At 37.4% G+C, this 25,348-nt stretch overlaps 1 protein-coding gene across 1 annotated transcript in view; it reads right to left on the bottom strand.

Moving 5' to 3' along the window:
• Positions 1–875: 875 nt before the first annotated feature.
• The window catches only part of ARL6IP6 (ADP ribosylation factor like GTPase 6 interacting protein 6), a 30,775-nt gene continuing 6,302 nt past the window's right edge, over positions 876–25,348 (bottom strand). The window contains 2 exon segments of the mRNA XM_059052309.2: positions 876–2,294; positions 16,566–16,698. Of these exon segments, the coding sequence (XP_058908292.1) occupies positions 2,201–2,294; positions 16,566–16,698 (227 nt within the window). The 3' untranslated portion in view covers positions 876–2,200.

The following is a 25,348-nucleotide window of genomic DNA, read 5'->3' as shown; positions in this document are numbered from 1 at the left end:
TAGAACCCAACCATGCTGGCACCCTATTCTTGGACTTCCAGCTTTCAAAACTGTGAGAAAACCAAATTTCAAGAATGGCAGGGTCACCACTGGGCTTCAAGGACTAGAGGAATGTCATCAGTAGCATCAGTGTGAGCCTTATTCTTTCCCACTCAGTTTGGCTAAACCCTAGCTGCCAGCATCTCCTGAGCTTGTATCTTCCCAGCTTAATTTACCTTAATTTCAACTTGAAAAATCCTGGGAAGGGACTGGCCTGATTTAAGTCACGTCTCTATTCCTGTTGCAATCACTGTGGCCAGACAAGATAAGAAACTAGAACTGGCCCAGCTTTGGTTAGGTACTTATCCTCAATCACTCTGCTAATGAAGCAGGATAGTTTATATCTGGATTCTATGTAGACTGGAGAGAGAAATTTCCCAAGAAAGAGTGCTAGTCCAAAAGAAACAGAGTTCTGGAAGAAGTATCTTACAGATATATATCTATATTATATATAGATATAATGTCTTACAGATATTTACATGTAAAGGGTCTACTATATTTTTCTTAGTCATAAGACACAAAGATCTGGAAGAAGCTATCCAAATTTGATGATGGGGGTGGGGGAGGGGGGACAACTTGGGAGGTGGAGAGAAGAGCCCTTTAGAGCCAAGGTTGGGGGGAAAGGAGGAGGTTGGGCGAGGAAGGCAGGAAGTGAAAATAGGTTCATATGACAACCGCTCTGGAAGGAATACTTAAGTCATGGGATTTGTGTATATGTATGTGTGTATATCTTACACCTCCTCCCATATTAATCTAAACATTTCAGATAATTTAAATTAGAGCAGCATTTGGCATTTCCAATAAAAGGTTTTTGAATAGTAAAAAAATGTTAAGACTTTTAGAAACATTATTAAATCATTTACTCAGTAACAACAATCAGCAGATAACAGGAACACACTGCAGATACTCATATCCCATTTGGCCTGAATAAGCAGTTTTGCTACACAATGCTATCCTAATGTAGGTTTTTCTGTGGCCAGGGAAAACAGTATTAAAATAGTCCATCTTTCTAAAATTGAAGTGACTGTTCTAAACAGGTATTTAGAAAGGAAGTGGGAACAATTAAGGCTTAATTACTATGAAAAAACAAAACAGCACAATTACAAAATAACATTTAAATAGGAAAATAAGGAAACTATACATTAAAAAATTATACTTGTACACACTGTATCAAAATACCTTTTCTATTTTGGTAACCAAATTTTGGAGATTAAAAACAAACTAGTTCAAGCATTTCTAAACATAAAAACTTCAGGTTTATATTTATTAAAAACAAGATAATATCAGTTTTGTTGAAGCAATCATATATACACCATGATAAATATTTGGAATTGTGAAAATGGAAATAGTGAATAGCTTTAAATTTCCTGAATATTTTCATGGCTTAAATAATTAAACTTTTTTCAGTTTTTTTTGTTTTTTTTAAAAATAAGTTTACTTAGTTTTAAACTCAGGCCAGTGTGCTTTTCTTAAAAGACAAAATACTTATTAAAAATGGTAGGTATTAAGGTTTGCACAAGCTAAAAAATAACATTTACATTTGCCTAGATGTAAAAATTTTAAAACATACAAATTCAAGATATAGTAGGAAAATATGTAAAAAAACACATAAAGAACCATAGCCCATTAAAAAATATAAATGCACCTTCTATATATCGAAAACTAAATATTCTGATTTAAAAGTAGCTTCTGTAAAATGTCAAAGTAGTAGGCATTGTTTGCTTTCCTAATATAATGAATAAATAAGAAATATTTCTATCTCAAACAGTACTATCAGTATTTCTTAGCAAAAATGTAGTATATACATATACATGGAAAGGCAGGAATTGATACAGGATGTTCTGCATCCAAGTTTTCGAGTCTGAGTTCCATTAAAATGTTTTCTACAACTTATAAGGACAATGCACACACAAAAGTAAAAAGGTGAGGTAAACATCTTACACTTTTAAGCATTACTTGAAACTTAATACTTAGATATTCCCAATGCCTAGGCTCTAGAACGATGCTTTAAAAGTCCTCCATAATGATGATGATATGACACGTATCTGAACCACATAATGAGCAGCAGGTTTCTTGGTCTTCTGAGTAGGCAATGATGTTCTTCCATTATTACAAAGCAATCATGACTAAGTTTTGTCAAGAATATTGCTTCAGTGTGGGTTTACATGAGGCACCAAGCTACAGTAAGAGCAGCTACAATGCCATTCAAAATTGCCATACTATAGCCCATGTGGAAAGAATGTCCAGTCAGTTTCCTAGGGGGAGAAAAAAACAAATGAAAAAAGGAAAATGTAATTTGGTATAACAAAAACACCATCAGTTTTTACTGAATATGCTTACAATCTGGAAACATGTTTCCCAAATATCTTTTATACATGAATATACAAGTTAAAAAGAGTATTAGACATCTTCAGAATTAGTAATAGATCTTAAGCTGTCAAATATAAGTCTTGGTTATCAAATATAATTTTTTCAATTTCATTACTTAGAGCAAAATGCTCAGTTTGATCCCTATAACATCTTTACTGTGCCTCATAATCACGTGTGTACCATCACCTAATTCTAAGGTACATACATATCTTGTTACATTACAAGTATGTTCTTTCATTTAAATTAGCATTGTGTTTCCCCACTCTCTTGTTCTCACTTATAACTTAAAATACATATTATTTCAAGTATTTGTCCTGTTTGTACCATTTTTTTAGATTACATGAAGGAATTCTACTTTTTCTTTGAGCACTAAAAACAGCACTTGTCCATACGTGAGTCATAAATCAGATTATGTCTTTTATAGACATTTCAGTTCTCAACTTAATAGGTTACTTAAGTGGCTTTCAGAGTTCCTAGGTGTCAGCAAAGACACTGTTTAATGGTTACTATGAGTGCCAAATAGCTCATGTGACATTTGTTCCCTCCATCAAGCAGCAATTTTACTACATTTTCTTAACACTCCTTGCACTAATTGTTTTGCAATAATACTCTTTGCTTATCCTAATAAGGATGAGACATGATAAAAAGAATAGAAGGTAGGGTCCAGTTGGTGTCAGAGGCAGAAGAATCTTCTCACGGGAGCAATCCAATTCAAGGACATATGAGGAGGTACACACCAGCAGTAGTAAGAATGGAAAATCATAAGTAATAAGGGCCCTGGGCTGAGAGGGTTATCATTCCCCTTGTCCTCTTCTTTCCTAAGCACAGATCAAAGCCAGGGAAGTACTTAGATCAAAATTAATATCTGAAGACACCTCATTATAATGATTTCCAGTCCAGTAAGATCACTGGCAGAGAGTAAAGAAGATACTCTCTTCGAAGAACAACCCGTTGCATTCACCTGAGACTATAGAAGACCCTGATGTATCCTGATGGCCCCCTGTTCTGGTCCATGGGAGTTATTATTTACTCTCTCCACTCAATCTTACTTAACTGGGACTAGTTTAAGATGCTTCTCATGTGCCATTAAGGGCTAATCTACCTAGCTGTATTACCTACTGTATGGTAAATAACATAGATACACTAAATGCTTTTTTGCTCCTTTAAAAAAAAAAAGAATTCCTCCAAAAATTGATTAGTGAAAAGAAATCTAATCATAACTATCAGCATTATCATTCACTGTTAAAAAAAAAATACTACTGACCTGAGAACATTTAAATTCATACTAACAAAGTTAATCATGGAACAGAATTTCAGGAGTTAATTGTTCTCTTCTACTAGTTTGAGAGCCTGCATTCCCACAAGAATAGAAGAATCTCTAAAGTACAGCTTACTGAACTTTAGGAAATTATAACTACAATGTTGATATAATTGAACTTTACTGAGATACACAAGCTCAAATGCTTAGTGACCGTCACAAACCAGGCACAACAAGGAATTCTAATGGCAATGAAGAAATACTCCAGAGCAGTGGTTCTTAGTCTTTCTACCATCTCAAACGCATCATACTCCCACTGGGAATGTTGTAGCCATTGTCACACATGTACTGCCAGGCAAGGGACTAAAAATCTTCGACAAATCGCTTAATTTAAAGCTCCTTTTCAAACACCCACCATGATTTTCCTCCCAAGGAAGATACAGAGAACCCCTGGTAAGTTTTCCTTCCTATGCCTCTTGTGATCTTTGAAGTCCTGTAAAAAGCTGAAGGTATCTTGATTCCCCTTTGTCAAAGCCTTTATTTCTTGTAGAGGGCACATTTTGAATTAAAAATTATGACTAAGTATGGTGCCTATTTTACTCAATCTCTCTTTATATATATGCATTTTATTTTTTAAAGTATACACAGTAAAGTGCAAATGCTTAACATATATACAGATCAGTGAATCTTTATTATGGTATACCCTCATGTACCTACCATCCAGATCAAATACAGAACATTTCTAGCACCAGAGAAAGCTCCTTTGTTCCACTTCCCTGTCAATATCCACCTTCCCTCCCTCAAACCCTCAGATAACAACCACACTGTCTGCTATCATGAAGACTTGTTTCACCTGCTGTTGAAACTTCATTTACATGGCATCATGATGTATTCTTTTGTGTCTGCATTCTTTCTCTCAGTAGTGTTTGTGAAATTCATCCATGGTGCTGTACATAGCACTGGTGTGTTCTTCTGTATTACAGTTTAGTACTCCATTGTATAAAAATACCAAAATTTATTTATCCATTCTACTACTGGGAATTCAGGTTGTTTCCAGTTTGGTGCTCCCATAAACAGCTACTATGAATATGATACTATTTACACACCTGTGGTGGGTGGTAAGCATATACACTCATTTCTCTTAGGAAGTCCTAGGAATGCAATTGCCGGGTTATAAGGTAGATGTATGGTAAATGTGGTTTTAGTAGAAAGCATCAAACATTTCTTCCAAATAGTTGATTGCTTTACACTTCTACCAACAACATATGAGAGTTTCAGTTGCTCCACAGTGTAACCAACATTTAGTATTATCAGTCTTTTTTAATTTTAATGGACCTACAGATTTTGTTGTTTTAACAGTTATTTTTCTCATAACTAATGTACTTATTGCCCAATTATTATTTCATATATAAATGTGACCGAGAAAATAAATTCATGATGGAATTCTTTCCAAGTCATTCTCTCCTTATACCTAAAACATATTGTACGGATTAATTTCCCTAAAATACCCCTTTGCTCAAAATGCTTTTTTGTCAACTGGATATAAAATACAAGTGAGCAGAGCAAATAACAGAGTTAATAAGGTCAACTTTCCTTGATGTCAATTTTCAAAGATGTGGCAATGGACTAGCAAATGAGATACTGTGGTATAAAGGGAAAAGGACAAAACCAGGAGAAGTGAACTTACACACTTAAGATTTCATGGTTATCAAGTAAAGGACTGGATCAGATAAACTTAAGATCTCTTACAGTTTTAAATTTCTATGACTATTTAAGTAGCAAAGACAGAATAAGTAAAAACACTTGAATGAGATTATGTAGGTTTTTTCCTAACTATTAAAATAGATTAATTCATCAACATTACCTGTGCTTAAACTGAAACAATGATGTAGGGAGTATAACTATCAATACATAAATATTTTAGTCCCAAAGAATAAATCAAGGAGACACACAAATATAATGAAAATTAATATATTACCTCATTTAACATACTAATCCAAAATTTTAAGACTTGACTATTCAGTTGACCATTTAAAAATAGGTAGATGGGGCTTCCCTGGTGGCGCAGTGGTTGAGAGTCCGCCTGCCGATGCAGGGGACACGGGTTCGTGCCCTGGTCCGGGAAGATCCCACATGCCGCGGAGCGGCTGGGCCCGTGAGCCATGGCGGCTGAGCCTGCGCGTCCGGAGCCTGTGCTCCGCAACGGGAGAGGCCACAACAGTGAGAGGCCTGCGTAACTCAAAAAAAAAAAAAAAAAAAAAAAAAAAAATAGGTAGATGGGCTTCCCTGGTGGCGCAGTGGTTGAGAGTCCGCCTGCCGATGCAGGGAACATGGGTTCGTGCCCTGGTCCGGGAGGATCCCACATGCCGCGGAGCTGCCGGGGCCCGTGAGCCATGGCCGCTGAGCCTGCGCGCCCGGAGCCTGTGCTCCGCAACGGGAGTGGCCACAACAGTGAGAGGCCCGCGTACGGCAAGCAAGCAAGCAAACAATAAATCAATCAATCAATAAATACAGAAAGAAAGAAAGAAAGAAAGAAAAAATACACAGAGAACTCAATGACAAAACCAGAATGTTTCCCAAAGTAAATGTTAGGATTCTTAAATGTGGATTTTATTATCCTGAGATAAAGTTCTAATCCACTGCAATACATTTCTGAAATCAAAATGGAAATGGGAGATATTGTTCAATAAGAAAAAATTACGAGAGAAAATATGGTTACAAAGAAAGGCTCATTATAATAGAACTATTTCCATATCCTAAAAGATTAGTTATAAAAAGGTACTATTTTGTTTTGGTTCTAAAAAACTCCCTTCTAACAATAAAGAATCCTACAAAAAGGTACTCATGTGGTTCCTGTTAGTGGTTAAGAGTTTGAGCTCTGTAGCTAAACAGAGATGGTTTGAGGGCCAAGCTTTGCCACTTACAAGGAGTAGGAAGCCAGAAGAATTGTTTGACCTCTGAGCCTCAATTTCCCAAAATGGAAATAAAACTAAAATCTACCCTTATAAAGTTGTTATGAGGATCAGGTGCCTGGCACATACCAAATGATCAATAAATGTTAGCCACTATCTAGTACAGAAAAGAAAGCTTAGCTACAGATGAGATTTTTTTTTTTTTTTTGGTGCTAGGCGGGCCTCTCACTGTTGTGGCCTCTCCCATTGCAGAGCACAGGCTCCGGGCGCGCAGGCTCAGCGGCCATGGCTCACGGGCCCAGCTGCTCGGCGGCATGTGGGATCTTCCCGGACCGGGGCACGAACCCATGTCCCCTGCATCGGCAGGCGGATTCTTAACCACTGCGCCACCAGGGAAGCCCTACAGATGAAATTTTTAAAAATTCTTTTCATCTTCTACTTCAACTCTTCCTTCCTTCTAAGTAAAACACCTAAATCTAGACCCATCCCCAATCCAAAACAGAGAAACAAACAATAACATACAAGCAGACTCAGGAGGTGGAGGGAAGAACGAGACTGAAGAATTATAGGTTTGTATGCATTTCTGCTTGGTATTACGCTCTTCTTATGAGTTCATAATCGCTCCTCCCTTTATAATTCACTAGAGAACTCAGACTTCCATTATTTATATCTAGATTTTGTAGTCTGGAAATGTACTTTCTAACAATATATTTACATTGATATTTAACAGAAACTTGTAAAGTGAATAAATCATCATATACCTTAATTATTTTCATTTATTCAGGAATGGAATACATTTCAAATTTAAGATTCAAATTATTTCAATGATTCTGGCAATTTAAGTGACTATGCTCTTACTTTTGAACCACAAATAAAAGCACTGAAAAAGCCACTGTCAAAAGTTTCAAATAAATTACCTTTGTTTAATTAAGAGAGAGACCAAACAGATTAGCAGCTCTTTTTTCATTTCATGTTGTTTATTGTTTTTACTCTAACCTTGGTTTGGCTGACTCCAAACTGAATCTCTGTAGTACACACTAGACTGCACTTTCTTGAAATCTTCATTCCTTACCATATTAATTCCTGTATTTCCTTTCCCTCACATATATTCCCACATTTCAGATATGTTTTTATGACAGAACTCCTGCAATTTAATACAGTAGCACCACTGCCAACTGATTTTGCTCTAAGCAGAAAGCTCTCTGCTTGCCAGAATAAGAAATTATATTAAGGTCCTACATTAAGAACCAGCTGGCTATTTGTTTCTGTGTCTGACTGGCTCAGTAGGAGACAGGATGAACTAGCTGGTACTAATCTATTCCTTCTTCTCACATCTGAGCTGCCTTTTATTTCTCATTCTATACCTAGCCAAGAAATCTCTAATTCCTAAAGAATTTTAAGCTGTGTGAGCTTGGTTGGAGTAACTATCAGTTCTTAATCTGGAGTCAGAAGTTCTTAACCCAAACCCAAAATCTGAAAGAAAATACTAAACCTCACCATATTTCAATCACTTACCAAGCATTTTTTATGTTTCTTTCAGAAACACAAAATGATACAACAAATTCCTTACACAAATTGCTGGGGAACTGTGTGTATTCCAATTAACTTTACCAGTGTTATTTAAGAAATAAGGGTTAGAATTTCAAAGAGAAAGCTTTCTTCACTGAGGAAATGCTATGTCTCTCATTAAGAAAAAAACAACATATATTACATTCACCCTTATACTCTAAAGTTCTTTATTTTATAATTTTCTTAACTTTCTTTCCATTATTTTACTTCACCAAAATTTACAGTATGAATTCTCTATATCAGGCATTATATATGGGAGACAGAGAAGTAAGCAAGAATCAATGTTGTCCTCAAAGATGTGTATAGTGCGCTAAGTTCTGCAGACAGCATTACCTGGAAGACAAAGGAGCCGTTTGATTTGTAGAAGGGGAGAGATTTTAAAGAAGTCAATACCTGAGCTAAAACTGAGTATGACGAATTTAGAGTTCTAAACAAATACAATATGTGCAGAAGCAATACACAATGGAGAATGCAGGAAATGGTTAATAGTTTGGTATGGTGAGAGTGAAAGACTTGGAAAGCTAACTTTCCTTCCACAGGATGTTTAAACATGGCTCTATTATTTACAGGACTACTTTAGCCTACCTGGAAATCTAATTCCCCATCTTTAAAATAAGGTTAATAATTCCTCTCTTCAGTGTTTCTGTGAAGACTAAATGAGATACTATTAACAAGCACTTGTTGCAGTGCCTCCCATTTACTGAGCACATGATCATAAACACAATAAATGCCAACCATTATTTTTTATCCTTGACTGGCTGGAGTTACTGGGGGAGAAGGAAGAACTGAAGGTGATGCCAGGTTTCTCTTTTGAGTTACTGGCTGGATGAAACACCGTTCACCATGATAGGGAACCCAAGAGAAGATACAGGTCGGTGGGAAGTGGGAAATAATGAAGTCAATTTTAGATGTGCTAACCTGAAAATACCTGTGGGAAACTGAAGTAAAAACTCCCAGTAGGCAACAGGAAATACAAATGAAAACCAAAAGGAAGATTATCAGGACAGAAGCTCAAGATAGCCTAGACAGACTCAGAAATCTTTGGCCAGACTTCTGCTACTCAAAGTAGTAGCTTATGGGATTCCACAAGTGAGAAACAGTGATCAGAAAGCTGGACAGAAAACAAAACAGGAGGGAGTGATGCCAGAGAAATTAAGAAAGAAAAGCATTTTGAAAAGGAATGATAAACCGTTTCAAATAATGCATTGAAAATGAATGTAAATTTTGTAATTAAGAGTTCTACAGTCAATTCAAGGAGAAAAACTGTAGTGTAGGAGTGAACGCACGACACATGTGATAGCAACTACAGTCGCTGTGAAACAGGGACGATCTCTTCTCTAGTCTTATAAGATATTTAGCTATGGAGAGATCTGGGCATGAGGATTTTTTTCTCTAACACAGGAGAAACGTGAATGTTTAAAGAATATCCTAACAAGAATATTGGATATAAAAGGAAAGGCTGAAGATATATGAAAAAGGGAGGTGCGGTGGGAAGCGGGGGGGCAGTGGATCTACAACAAAGGAAGTAAAATTGGGAGAAGAACACTTTATTCTGAGATAAGAGGAATGGGTGGTATGATGAAAGTGGATGTAAATTTAAGTTCGTAATCATGAAAGGGGGAAGGAAGAAGCAGGAAGTTATTTCATGATGACCTTTCATGAAACTGGAAGTGAAGTCCACTGAAAACTAAAATGCAAAGTGAAGATTTGGAATAGCTACAGAAAAAAATGGGAAAGGGATGAAAGACGGACAGATGGATGACGGATAGTGCTAGCTAATAAGATTCTAGTTCAGACTACAAAGGTTGTGAACTCTAGTTATTCAGATCTTACTTTGGATGATTCACCTCTGCCCCTTGATCCTTTTTATATGGAACACCACAGCCCTTGGCCTACTTTAGAATGGATTTGAGGTCTTCTGCTATTTCAACATTTCGCTAGTTCCAGGCTCTCTCCTACCTGACCTTTCTTTGACCTCTATAACTTGGCAATTTTACAGGGCAGGCACTTCATCCTTCCTTCTCTGTACAAGGCCTGGCAAAAGGAAGCTAGTTTTACTTATAGTTCCTAGTCTATTTCTTAACCCTGAAAAATTCTTCCCATACTTGGCAAGGAAGTAACTTGTAGACTTGCAATCTAAAAGAAGTGAGTAAAATTAATACAATGTTTTGTTTGTTTGTTCGATTGTTTTTGCAGTACGCAGGCCTCTCACTGTTGTGGCCTCTTCCGTTGCGGAGCACAGGCTCCGGACGCGCAGGCTCAGCGGCCATGGCTCACAGGCCCAGCCACTCCATGGCATGTGGGATCTTCCCGGACCGGGGCACGAACCCGTGTCCCCTGCGGCAGGCGGACTCTCTCAACCACTGCGCCACCAGGAAAGCCCCCTCATATCACTTTTTATTTATTTTGACTCAATTACAAAACTAATGAGCTGTCTACATTGTGCTTTTTGCTAGACCCATCATATATATTATCATTTCCCCAATAAATTTATTTTTAGACTATAAAGTAACATTTTTACCCTAGCCGGGACCTATTATAATCACTGAGTTATTTATTAGCAAGCTGATAACTATAAACCTGCAGCCACATCACTGCACCACTAGATGGGGCTTGTGCACAGGTAATGTGAAATGAGAGAGAGCAGTCATTCTGAAGTGGAGAACTCTGGTCACTGAGAGAAAACAGTGAAGGAGAGAACAAAGAGTGAAATTTTAAGAACAGATTTTAATTGCATTTGGCAATATCGTATAGGCAAAAATGTCATAGAGCAAAGGCCCACAGCTAGTGCCTTTAATTGTCAATAAAATGATGCTGTTTCAATTAGTGAAATTCCTCCTGTTGATTCTTTTCATAATAAAAAGGAGCTGGGCAAATAAAAACAATACACATAGAGTTAGGTGCTAGCTATGACACATGCAAATTATTTGGCTTTGTGCAAGTTACTTAAATTCCTTGGGACTCAAGTTTCTTCATCTGTTAATAAAAATGATAACCCCTAAGGATGACTTAGCAGAGACTCAGTTCTCTCATAATCTTTAATAGGAATGTCTAACACATCCCTAGCAATCCTAGAGTATTCATTAAAAAGTTGTACTTGTTAGGAAAAACGCAACTTTGGGGCACATCTCCTATCCATACCTATCTTCATCCCCAACCAGGAGGACTTAAATAAAAGTTCTGGTGCTGGGCTTCCCTGGTGGTGCAGTGGTTAAGAATCCTCCTGCCAATGCAGGGGACACGTGTTCGAGCCCTGGTCTGGGAAGATCCCACATGCCTCAGAGTAACTAAGCCCGTGTGCCACAACTACTGAGCCTGTGCTCTAGAGCCCACGAGCCACAGCTACTGAAGCCTGCACATCTAGAGCCTGCGCTCTGCAACAAAAGAAGCCATCGCAATTAGAAGCCTGCACACCGCAAGGAAGAGTAGCCTCGCTGTTCACCGCAACTAGAGAAAGCCCGCGGGCAGCAACAAAGACACAACACAGCCAAAAATAAATAAATAAAATAAGTTTATTTAAAACTATATATTAAAAAAAAAAAAGTTCTGGTGCTGCCATTGGCCCAGCCTGGAAAGAACCCAAAGATTCTTTCAAGCTCTGGGTTCTCTCTGAATGCAGTATCTTTACATGGGTAGGTCACATATTTATATGCATTAACTCCTGGAAACTGTAATTAAAGCAGATCACCATAATGTGAAATATTGATTACATATACACTGCTAAATTTGCCTGCTTGGAAATCACTAACAACACCCCATGAGTAAACAGGGAAAACTAATGAGAAGTGAACTAAAGATGCTGATTAAATAGTGTAGGAGAACAGGATAATGAATTATAAAGTAGCAAGAAGTGGTCAATGCCTATATAGATACTCCAAGGAATCTAAAGTTACTGCTTCTGCCTCTTGTTATTAACACTTTAACAGATTTTCAGAAACAACTAAGAAAATAATTTAAAAGTACAACTGACCCAAATTTTCTTTTCCACAAAGTAACTGCATCCTAACAGAGAAGTTTGCATATTTGACATTGCAGTATACCTTCTAACCCAGAAAAGTTTGCAAAGTGAGCATGACATCCATCTTTCTTAAAATATGCCTTTGAAGCCCATTAAGTACCTGACTAAAAATACACCTTGCAAACTTCTTTAACCATCTTGTTATTTCCTAAAGGTCTGTGCCTATGTAAAAGTGAAAGTTTCTAAGCTGTATCTGTTATGGACTGTATTTGTGTCCATCTCCTTACTACCAAATTCATGTCAAAAACTATTCCCCAATGTGATGGTATTAGAATGTGGGGCCTTTGGAAGGTAATTAGGATTAGGTGAAGTCACGAGAGTGAAGCCCTCATGAATGGGATTTGGGATGAGTGCTCGTGTAAGAGTCACAAGAGAGCTTGCTTCCTCTCTCTGCTCTCTGCCTTGTGAGGATACAAGGAGGAGGCCATGTGCAACCCAGAAGATGGACCTCACCAGAAACTGACCATGCTAGCAGCTTGATCTTAGGATTCCAGTCTCCAGAACTGTGAGAAATAAATTTCTGTTGTTTACAAGCCACCCAGTTTATGCTACTTTGTTACAGCAGCCTGAACTAAGATAATATCTAACAATTATTAAACAGTAAATATAAAAATTCTTTGATGAGTACAAAGGTTTTATTTTTCTTCTTTTTTAAAAAATTAATTTTATTTATTTATTTTTGGCTGCGTTGGGTCTTCGTTGCTGCGCGTGGGCTTTCTAGTTGTGGTGAGCAGGGGCTACTCTTCGTTGCGGTGCGCGGGCTTCTTACTGCGGTGGCTTCTCTTGTTGCGGAGCACGGGCTCTAGGCACGCGGGCTTCAGTGGTTGTGGCTTGCAGGCTCTAGAGCGCAGGCTCAGTAGTTGTGCCGCACAGGCTTCATTGCTCCGTGGCATGTGGGAACTTCCCAGACCAGGGCTCAAACCCGTGTCCCCTGCATTGGCAGGCGGATTCTTAACCACTGTGCCACCAGGGACGCCCCAAAGGTTTTCTTTCTTAACTCCTCTAATGAATTATTGATCCAAATTGTGATTTCATTAAATGTCTCATCTAATATTTACTACATATCAATAAAGATTATTATTTTCTTCCCTTGAGGAGTTTATGTTCCCAGGGAAGTACAATGAATTGATAGCCATAGTATAAACATGGTCTTCTCAAAATTTTTCCCTCTTCTACTAATTACTTTTAAAAAATGCCCTTGTATTTTAATCTGCAAAGGAGAGCAAATGACTTTTTTTTAACAAACCAGTTAGACCTAATTATTTATTCTCTTTATGCCTGATATTCATGGAGTTAGAAATGGAATATTTTAAATAATAATCCTAATCTTAAAAAGAAAAAGTAAAGAGAAAAGTCTCTTCATTTTATGTCTCAATTATCTTGCCTTTCTTTAGTTTCTAATTAGTTAAGCAGACCCCTGTTAATAAATTATCTTAGAATCTAGCCATCATTTACATTAGATTTCTCTTAAAAGATAGATATATATAATGATTGGTCTTTAAAATATATTTAAAACATTGAAAATTCCAAAGAAATATTCCAATAGACAGAGAATAGAAATATGCCAATAGAATAGAAAATGTTCCAACAAAATGTTAAATAAAAAATGGATTACGAATATGTATCCCTGTTTTAATTTTAAAATTGTGATCCCTGTTTTAATTTTTTTAAATAAGCTAAGAATGGAAAGATATACATTAAAATGTTGTGTCACTTTCTCTAATTATGGGTTTTTCCATTATTTTTCTTTTTGTTTTTGAATTTTCAACAAAGAACTTATATTACTTTTATATAATCAAAGAAAATATTTATATTAATATCACTATTTTAGATAACAAAAGAATACATAACCTATTATGAAGATATTTTTATAAAAGTTTTGATATTGCAAAATAATAAAATATATCAATCTGATTTCTAAGAAAATAAAGTTTGAAGATTTCAACTTTCTCAAAAGGTAGAGAAGTTGTTTCCCTGTACAAGCACTCACTCTACTGGTGACATAGAGAATGTACTTATATTTTGCCATTTCTGAAGTAATTGCATTATTTTCTACAAACACTAGAAGGCACGGTTTTCACTAGAAAACAATTGTACCAATTATCACTGTTATATGCCTTTCTAGGTCTGTGGTTTCTGTTAATATGTGATCAAATATCACTGTATTTATTGTATGTCTTTTTTAGATTGTACTTCTATTAAGCATATGATCATTTTAAATTACAGTCTGACTCCCATGAGATATTTAATAGCTGATTTATCATATATAAAATTAACTTATCTCTACTTACATACTGAAAGGAATTCAAATATGTATGTACACACAATGTACATATTTCAAAACTGCATTTTTTGGATTGTATTAACAAATATGTAAGTCTCTGATCTGACACCATCTCATATTAAATTTGATTGACTAATAAAGACATTGAAAACTGAGGCCCATCTGGTTCTAGTCTAATAAAAAAACGCAAAGATAAATTTTAAGAAATTAGTTAAATGCCCTCAGAATTCCAGATCCTTAAGAGATCAGAAATGCTTTTCTCTAACTCCAAAAGCTTCTAACATATGAGTCTTAGGAATTCTGGTAGTAGTGGAAGAGAAGCTGAGAGGGAAAATGACATTCCAGGGAGAGAGAACAGCAAGATTAAAGCCATGGCATCTCAAAAAGTTTGTAGCTTATTTGGGGGATATCAGAATAATCTGATATGTGGCTACAGGAGAGGGTACATTGGAGAAACAGCTGAAGATAAAGTTGGAAAAGTAGAGTAAGGTCACTTGGGAAAGGACTGCTAGGCTATAACTGGGAGTCAGACTTTATTTTGAAGGCAATGGGAAAGCTGCTGAAGACTTTTAAACCAGGGAGAGCTGTGACTAAGATCTGTTTTTAGAAAGGTTATACAGGACAAATGAGAAGAGTGAAAGCTTGTAGTAGGGGACTTCAAGGAGTGAAGTACCCTAGCCAAGATCTTAAATAGAGCAAAAACACTGTGGGTGCTAAGACAAAGTATTACAATAACACCTCAAAAGGTAAGAATGACTAGACTTGGCGAAGGGCTATAAATACAGTGAAAAAGGGTTTCAAGCCTTGATAAGTGAGTGGATACTTACGTCTTTAAGACAAATTGAAGCTTTAACAATTCTAAGTGCCAGGTGCTTTCTGAATCCAGGTTGCAAAATCTACTTAATACCTGGAAATGCATGACTAGAATTCAGGGGAGAAGTGAGACATAAATAAGTAAAAGAAAAAAAATAAAATTAAGGTTTTTTGTGACTTATGAAAGTAGTCTCATTATGTCATCTATATTAGACTTATACCCCCTATTAAAGTAACTAATTGATGTCAATGAGCAGCAGAATATAAATTTGAAGTGAGAGCAAAGTTAACTTTCCAACTGAATGGTACCCATGTAAACTATGGGATGGTACTGCACCGTTAGGTATAATTTAGTCTATTTAGTTATTAATCATTATCCACGAAAAATACACATAAAAAATGTATTGGCAAGTATGTGATTTATGTTACATTTACAGATAGGGATTTATTAAGATGTTTAAAATATACTTATGCATTTCATTTGAAGTGATTAAACTTATTTACAGAGTCCCTCAAATAGATTTTATTTTATCTCCACAGGTTGTCCATGGGGTGGGCTGGAACTGGTAGTAACAACAACAGTAACAACTATCATACTCTTGATAACATACATATCATTAACAGAATTTATTTTCTACTCTTCATTCTCTCCCTCCACTCCTTCCACCCTTAGTTTGTAGAATAAACTAGAGGTCTTATATGCTTTTATTTGGCAATGTATAAAACCCCAATATAAATAAACTAGATTAGAATGCTGATTACTGAATTTTCTGAAGCTCTTTGAAACAGAAAATATAGACCAAAGAAATTTAATGTTTCACTAAGAAACACATCTAATCTGGTCTAGACATATAAACTGGGTGCCATAAATGCTTGCTAATTATTACAAAGTTTAAATCTGAGGAAAATGTCAATCCAATTATTAAGCTGTTACAAGTCTGACTATGCATGAATCTTGTAAAACTTTCATACTGCTAACATTAATTCAGCCTTCATATACTGTTTTAAATGAAATTCCATCCCAAAAGGACAAATAGCCATCAAAGTTTCTTACTTATTAGATTATTCCTTGAATTAATTTTTTTAGACCACCACTGAATTATCTACATACAGAGTTTAAAATATTCTTCTCCACTTATCTATAGAGGCTGAGCCAAGCTGAAAACTGTGAGTCATTTGTATTTTATAGATTAAAGACTGGGGCCTCAACATATTATCTCACAAGCAAGCAGCCTCTTGCTTCTATTTTAGGTTTCAGCAGAATGAGTTCGGAAAAAAAAAAGAAGAAACAGGAATACTTACTTGAACCTGGCAGGTGAAAGAGGAGTAGGAGGAAACATTCCTGGTTCAAAAGAATCAAAATAAGTCACTGTCCAAGAAAAGCTGCAGCAGGAGAATCCAGCAGTTAGGGATATTATAAGTAGAGTCCAGAATCCTTAATGGGAAAAGAAAGGGGAAAACTTGAATTATTAACACCAAAGCAATTTAAATTAACCCAGTAGATAATGTTTAGAAGATCACACGTATTTCTGATCTTCTAAATTATATGTAAGTGATAAGAGATATGAGCTTAGTAGAAGCTCTCCCATGTGGAAGTGTAAAATATTAAAGCACAACTAGAAGTCATATCATTGAATATTTTAATTCAATTATAATTTACTATGTGGAAAAGAGTACAAATTCAACTTAAAAATGTAACTTTTAGCTTCAGTTTTATAAAATTCAACTGTGGAAAAAATGGCAGAACACTTCACTGTTAAAATGTCTTGACCTTTTTCATTTAACTTTGTGATCATAGCTTGCTGCCTTTTTTTTTTTTTTTTTTTTGCGGTACCCGGGTCTCTCACTGTTGTGGCCTCTCCCGTTGTGGAGCACAGGCTCCGGACGCGCAGGCTCAGCGGCCACGGCTCACGGGCCCAGCCGCTCCGCGGCACGTGGGATCCTCCCGGACCGGGGCACGAACCCGCGTCCCCTGCATCGGCAGGCGGACTCTCAACCACTGCGCCACCAGGGAAGCCCAAGCTTGCTGCCTTTTATTACTTAGTACTAAGCGATCCCTTTCCATACCATGAACTATTGACATATGAATCAATTTTAGAGTGTCTACTCTTTACAGCTTTCCTATAAACATTACAAACCAATTCTGATTATTTAACCTTGCTCAGTATATGAACAAAAGTTAATGTCCAATTTATAAATGAGTTGGGATCCTAGATTTTATTTTCAGTCACACTGGAGCTGCATTTTGTAAGGAATATCAAGTCAAAAGCACAGTACTACAGGAGCTGTGAGAGAAAAGGGTTAAGAAATGGAAGAATGTGAGGAATAAACAGTGACAAGAGGGAACAATTTAATTTGAAGGATTTTAGATACACATTCAAACTGCCTCCTTAAGACAGTTTATTAAGACACTACTACTGGTAAGTGTGTGTGTCCCAGGCCTCAGTAGTACACAGAGGAAGGAAGGTTGAGAAGACTACAGTAGAGAATGGCTTATGAATTACCAGATTTCCTGGCTGCACAAAATGCACAACCAAAGATAGCTTTATTTTAGCAAGAAGCAGGAAAGAAATATGTGCATTGGACCATCTATAAACCATTTGAAGCGCAGTAACAGACTGAGCTGCTAAAAGATAAACTCAGAGGAATGAAATATTAAAAAAAGCCAAACAAAAAACTATAGCAAAGTATTTTTGAAAGATGAACCTAATTTTTTTCTCCTGATAGTCCCCCTTCCCTTACCCCCTTTTAAAAAGATAATGGACTTTGTGTTCACTGCCCCAGAAGGATGTGGCAAAGAAAGGAGAAACAGCCCAGTACCTCTGTGGTTTTTATGTTGCAAAATAATTAAGGGAACTAGTAGGATACATAGAAGCAAGAGGAGCGTAGATAAAGACAAAACGTCCTGAATAGATAGCAAGGATAATCAATTGACTGGGGTGTAGAACAAACGTTTGTGTAGAACAGGGAGAGAAAATGAGGGTTTTATCTACAGGTGAGAAAGATTCCCCCATTTTGAAGAGTGTTATGTGTGTATGTTTGCACTTGTGTGTGTATATGGGGTTTCGGTAGCGCTGCTGGGGCTTCCTGGTGGAGCCATCAAGCCACACAACACCAGAGAGGAACTGGAGCGGTGTACAGTATCCTGGCAGATGGACCCAGAGCCAAGCTTGAAGATGCCTCTAAGATGGGGCATAGAAACAGCAGATGGTCATGTGCCTGGAAGGTGCTACACCTGAAAGGCCATCCTGACCAGAATGCAAAATGTTTCAGCAGTAACTCATTTGAGCAAATGTCTTGAGGACTAGATTGCACTCCTATCCCAATATTCTTGCACAGACTCTAGAACCTTGCCCAACCTGTGACCGAGTAGATAGAACCTTAGTAAAGACTGACGTGTAATCTTCCTGCCAACCCAGAGACTATATGTTTGGGGACTGCTGCGGAATGATGGAAACTTCTCAGTATCTAAAAAAGTGAGAAAGACACAAAATAACCCAAAATAACAAAATGCGAGGCTCCTTAAAGCCCATCAAGCTTTTTCACATAGGTGCTTTAACAGAACACCTGCCAAATTTAGTACAAAAATATTCTTGAGTTTTCAGAAATGACTACTATTCCATGATCTAAGTGCTTGCCTTACTTTGGACATTTTAGTTATTTTATATCCCTGATAAAACTCAGGTCACAAGGACAGGGCTAAAAAAGTACATTGCAATATTGTGGTCTAGAAGTGCTTATGCTTCTGAAATTACTCAATTCATGTATGAACAAGCAGAAAAGCCACAGAAGTTGGCAATATGCAACTAAATTTTTAACGAGGCCCTACCTTCAGAATCCTGAAGCTAAAAATTTGATAACTATGTTTTGTAAACCCATTTTACTATGAGTTAATATAATTTTTAAAAGGTACCTAAAAATGAAGCTAGTCTTCCTTCCCCAATTTATCAACTCCATTCCTGAAAGCAATCATTTAAGAGTTTATTGTTCATCTTTTGTAAATTTATAAGTAATGTAGATAGTCATGTACAAGAATGGGGCCAGTTATATCAAGAAATGTATACTATGTATATATTTTCTCAGTTTATTTTCCACAAATGAGATTCTCAGCAGAAAAATTGTTCTGAACTTTTTCACACAACCATTTTGGAGACCTTTCATATCACTACACATAGCCACAATTCCACTGCATATTTTTAAATTAATTAATTAATTTTGGCTGTGTTGGGTCTTTGTTGGTGCGTGCAGCTTTTCTCTAGTTGCGGTGAGCAGGGGCTGCTCTTCATTGCAGTGCACGGGCTTCTCATTGCGGTAGCTTCTCTTTGTTGTGGAGCACGGGATCTAGGCATGCGGGCTTCAGTATTTGTGGCACACGGGCTCAGTAGTTGTGGCTCGTGGGCTCTAGAGTGCAGGCTCAGTAGTTGTGGTGCATGGGCTTCATTGCTCCACAGCATGTGGGATCTTCCCGGACCAGGGCTCAAACCTGTGTCCCCTGCACTGGCAGGTGGATTCTTAACCACTGTGCCACCAGGGAAGTCCCCATTGAATATTTTTATTATTCCACTTTTTCACTATTAAAAACAATGCTGCAAGTAACACTCTTGTACTTAACTATAGTTACACAAGGATATCTGTAACAAATTTCTGAAGGAAGAACTGCTGTGTCAAAGGATATAGGTCTTTTAAATAAATGCACACATCCTTCTTTCTTCTCTACAGTTCAATTTTCATCAGTTGATGATATGATGGGAATTTATCTCTTCCATCCTCTTGGACTCAATATTTTCACCTAAAGCAAACATAGGGGTAGGTGGGAGGGACTTCCCTGGTGGCGCAGTGGTTAAGAATCCGCCTGCCAATGCAGGGACACAGGTTCGAGCCCTGGTACAGGAAGATCCCACGTGTTGCGGAGCAACTAAGCCCATGCGCCACAACTATTGAGCCTGCGCTCTACAGCCCACAAGCCACAACTACTGAAGCCCACGCACTTATAGCCCACACTCAACGAGAAGCCACCGCAATGAGAAGCCCACGCACCACAACAAAGAGTAGTCCCCGCTCACTGCAACTAGAGAAAGCCTACATGCAGCAAGGAAGACCCAATGCAGCCAAAAATAAATAAATTTATTTTTTTTAAAAAGGGTATGTGGGAAACTCCTAATCTAATCCCTTTACTGGAGTTGTATATTCACTTATCTAATTGGGGAGATCATTTTTCAAAATATATGATTTTTGTTTCAAAGTGTAGTTACTTTTCTAAAAACATGGTAGCAGCTTTATGTATTTCTATAAAAGCTTCTAGCAAAGAAAGATTATGATATGTTCTAAATATTTTAATGTTATTTAGGAGCTTCAGGCTTACAGGGATGAGATGACTTTTAGAAGTTTTATGAAGTCAGAAATGTGGAAGGTGGTCAGCACATGTTACATGTAAGCAGAAAAAAACAGAAAAACAAAACCCTCCCATATTCCCATACTCAGAAAGGTTTCTTATTAAAACAATGTTAAACAATCAATTACACATTCTTCATAAGATGTATTCCTGCCATAAATAAACAATGGGACGAAATGTGACAGCACATTGCTAATTTCAAGGACTGTTTTACAGTTTGACATTTGAAATGTTTAAACAAAGTAGTATACTATGAAATACAATGCAGTAATAAAAAAGAATGAGGTAGATCTATATATGATACAGAATGAACTTCAAGATACTTTAATAAAGCTACAGCATATGCATGATTCCAACTGTTTTTTTCTACAACACTGACAAAACCACATATTTTAAATTATCATATATATTCATATTTCTATATACCATATATAGAAAAAGACCTGAATATATACACAAGTATGTTGTATACTTGTATATTGTGTACAAGTAGATTAGTGGTAACCTTTGCTTTAATTGTCGGAATTTTTTTGTAGTGCGACTATATTATAACTTACATAACTAACTTATGAAATTAAAAATGAAAATTAAATAGGTCATTTTATGAGTTGTAAAAGCTATAACCAGCTGGCTACTAATAAAAGTTTTGACATACTCATGCATAAAACTAATCAACAATTTAAAAAAATTTTATCTAAGCAAATTTTTGCAACTTTATCAGAAAGCTAGACAGCCTTGGATCTTCAAACTTATTATTTCCAAGTACAGGAGCAAAGGAAAGGGGTCTTCCTCACATACCAGTGCCACATGAACACACAGTGGGCGTACAGCAGCTACACTGATAAAGGTCTCCACACAACTGCCTGTCCACCTGCCACTCAGCTTGTAGCAAAATTCCACTCCCCTTCCTACTAAAAAGGGTAAAGAGTAGAAGGGGACATTCTGACTGGACCTGGTGAAACTTGAAAACTAAGTAACATCTGTAGTTTCCAACCATGTTAAATCATCATATTCACATGGCAAACTTTAAAGAAAACTTTTTTATTATGGACAATTTCAAACACACAAAAGTAGAAAGGATACAATGAAACCCCATATACCCATCACTCACCTTCCAACAATTAACTCATGGCAAATCTTGTTAAACCTGTATTTTCCCCTGACGCTTGTAATCTGCAGTATACTAGGAAAGATAGTTATCACTATCATCTTGTTCCAACATACATTTTCCCTTATTTTTTAAAATAAATAAATTTATTTTAAAAAAGACAATTGTATCATAAGTAGTCATTTATTAAATGTCAAATCAGTCATGCAGAATAGACATCAAGTACTATTCAAAAAAGGGCAAGAAAACTGGGGTTTCAACTCATCAGGAAATTTTTCACGACTAAGCATGGTTTAAGAAAAAGTATAGACTCTGCATCAGACTCTGGGGCCAGAATTCCAACTTTGACATTTACTCCCTCCATGAATTTGGGTAAGTACTTTAACTTCTCCAAGCTTCCTTTTGCCTACCTGTAGAATGGGAATAATGATACCTACTTTGAAAGGTAAGTAGAAAGGATTAAATGAGGTTATGTATGTAAAGTATCTGGGAGAATACCTAGTTCATGGCAGATGTTAAACAAAGAGTAGCTGTTATTGGTATAAAGGAAGAATAACTTCAGGTGGCCTTTGAAGGATGGCAGGGGTGGGGGAGGGAAGGTAGGCACAGCGTGACCAAGGCCTGGAGGCGGAAATATCTGTTGGGTTTTGCAGTAAATAGTTCAGTGAGTCTGGGAAAGAGGGTGAGAGTGGGAGGCATGATCAGCAAAGTGGGCACATTTAAGAGGGTGCAGCCTTGAATGTATGGCTAAGGAGGCTAGCATTTATTCTTTAAAAAAAAAAAATCAATCAATTAATTAATTAATTAATTTGGCTGTGTTGGGTCTTCGTTGCTGCACACGGCCTTTCTCTAGCTGTGGCGACCGGGGACTACTCTTCATTGCGGTATGCAGGCTTCTCTTGTTGCACAGCACGGGCTCTAGGCGTGCAGGCTTCAGTAGTTGCAGCGCATGGGCTCAGTAGTTGTGGCTTGCAGGCTCTAGAGCACAGGCTCAGTAGTTGTGGCGCACAGGCTTAGCTGCTCCGCGGCATGTGGGATCTTCCTGGACCAGGGCTTGAACCCGTCCCCTGCATTGGCAGGCAGATTCTTAACCACTGCACCACCAGGGAAGTCCCCTAGCGTTTATTCTTGTTGGCTAAGACAATGAACGTGGAGCAGTCCTAGACACAACCTAGGTTAGAACCGAGTGCAGACGAGCCCAGCAAGAGCTACAGTCCTCACTGCTCTAAAGAGCTGTGTTCTGCACCAGGTGCTTCTCACACTGCTCTGTGCCTCAGCTGAGGTGAACTGATGTGGCCTCGGACTGGAGAGCAGCCTGTCCAGTAAGCTGACTTATGCTTAAAAAACTTGTTAGCAAAACTGAGTTGTGCTAATCCAGATTCTTCTTTTCGGAACAAGGACAAGACAGTAGCTGCTAGAGCTGAGCAGAAAGGTCTTGAGGCAGACCTGGGGCTGCGGTGTCTGCTTGGGACCATAGGTACCCTGAGACTAGGAGGATGCCGGGTGATAGAGAGCGAGGAACCTGACATGGATGGATGGTTGGTCAAAACACACAAAGGACCTACCAAAGGTAGATCCTAGCAAGAGCAGTCCTTGTACCCCTGGCCTCTGCAGCGTCCTCCAGCGTCGTGCCATCCCGGGGACCTTCTCCTGGCCACTGGCCGCCCGCGGCAAGCCTCATCGGGGCATGCTGTGTAGAGACGTGTCCTCCGACGTGCAGCGCAAGGCACTGGAGAATGTGTTCCAGAAGTAGAAGTACATCAACAAGCCCAACTGCAAGAAGCTGGTGGCCAAGCTGGGCTTGAAAGACTCACGGGTGAGGGCAGCCTCCCCAAAGGCCCTCCCCCCACGCATTGTACAAATGGGAAGGTTCTCTGAAACCGCTTAGGTCCCACTGTACAGACCGGGTAAGGTGTAGAGAGGGAGTAAGTGCATGAGCCAGCTTCATGGAGGCTTCTCGCGATCTATTTTCCCTTATTTTTAATCATTTAATGAACAATTTACAAAAGAATAAAAAGACTGAAAAAAACTGCTAGAAATTTTAATAAGATATAGTAAACCCAAATTTTTATTCTGAGTTTCCCTGATTTAAAAACAAACAAATAAACACACTGTAAATGGGCATTTCCTCTAAGTGCAAATAACTGCTTACTAACTTCATGCATGTATCTGGAACATAACCATCCTGTAAGTACTGATTTTAGACTTCAGATACATCTCTAATTGGTTATAGCTTATTATTAGTTTTGCTTTTTCTTTATGCACTTGCATCATCAAAATACACTGCTTGAAGGAATTTTTAAAATCTTTCATGGCTTATAAGACATGGAAGACAACCATCTTTGCTCCATAATTTGTAAAACATTTTCACTTTTAGATTTATAAACAATTTGAATACTCAATCCAATGATTTTTTTCCATTCCTTTCCAGTCACCTGCCATTAGCATTTCTCCACTTACAAATAGTATCAAATAAATTAGTGTGCACAGATTCATAAAAGATGAAGACTGTTATACATTATTTTAGCAAAAGGGGATGGTTCGTGTTTTTGCCTGAAGTCCTTTCTGTTGAATGACTAACTGGATGAGATTACTATAGTTTTCTGAAAAGAATCAGATAGTAAAATATCTTCAGCTTTGCTTGCCATCAGGTTTCTTTCACAACTACTCAACTCTGCTGTTGTAGAATGAAAGCAGCCACAGTCAATATATAAAACAAGAGGCAAGGCTATGCTACGATAAAACTTAATGTACAAAAACAGGTAGCAGATCAGATTTGGCCCAGGGGCCACAGTGTGCTGACTTCTGCTCTGAAGGATTCCATCATGTTATTCTTCTTAGCATAGTTGAGAATAATAGATGAGTAATATTAAATGATTCCTAAAATAATGAAATAGCAAAATGTTTCCAGATGCAGGAAAATAAGGTCATTAAAATCTTATAATGTATCTTAGGTTTATAAAAGGGGCCAATACACCAATATGGTAATTTCAAGATCAAATATGCTTTATTCTATAGAAAAAAAATAACTCAATTTTCTCTTTATTCTCTGGAAAGTCCCCTAAGAAAAAGTAAATGACATGAAATAACAATTCTTACAAACAGAACTGCTCAAGAAAATTTAAAAATGAAGACTGGGTCCAATGGACCCTGATGGCATATTGAGCATGCAGCCAATTAAGTGACTTTAACTTTGATTCAGGAGATAAGGATAGGGTCTGAAATTTATAAATGCAAAAAAAGAAAATCTTCAGGGTTTTTTTTTGTTTGTTTGTTGTTGTTGATATGCCTGGGGGATGGGAACTACTAGACCAGTGGTTCTTGTAAACTAGCAGCATCAGCATAACCTAGAAACTTATTAGGAATGCAAATTTCTGAGCTCTACCCCATACCTACTGAATCAGAAAATCTGGACCCGGTGAAGCCCAGTAAAATGAGTTTTAACAAGTTTTCCAGGTGATTCTGATGCTAGCTAAAGTCTGGCTTTGTTAGCCTCAGAAACATCCCTCCTGATCACCGAAGTTGGGCCAGGCAGTATCACACTAACAATAACAAACCAATTTCTTGAGATTTAGAGGTCCTAAT

The sequence above is a fragment of the Kogia breviceps genome, chromosome 2 (genome assembly GCF_026419965.1).
Source record: "Kogia breviceps isolate mKogBre1 chromosome 2, mKogBre1 haplotype 1, whole genome shotgun sequence".
Taxonomy (NCBI): Eukaryota; Metazoa; Chordata; class Mammalia; order Artiodactyla; family Physeteridae; genus Kogia; species Kogia breviceps.
The sequence above is the reverse complement of the archived record's forward strand: the minus strand, read 5'-3'. Positions and strand labels throughout refer to the sequence as shown.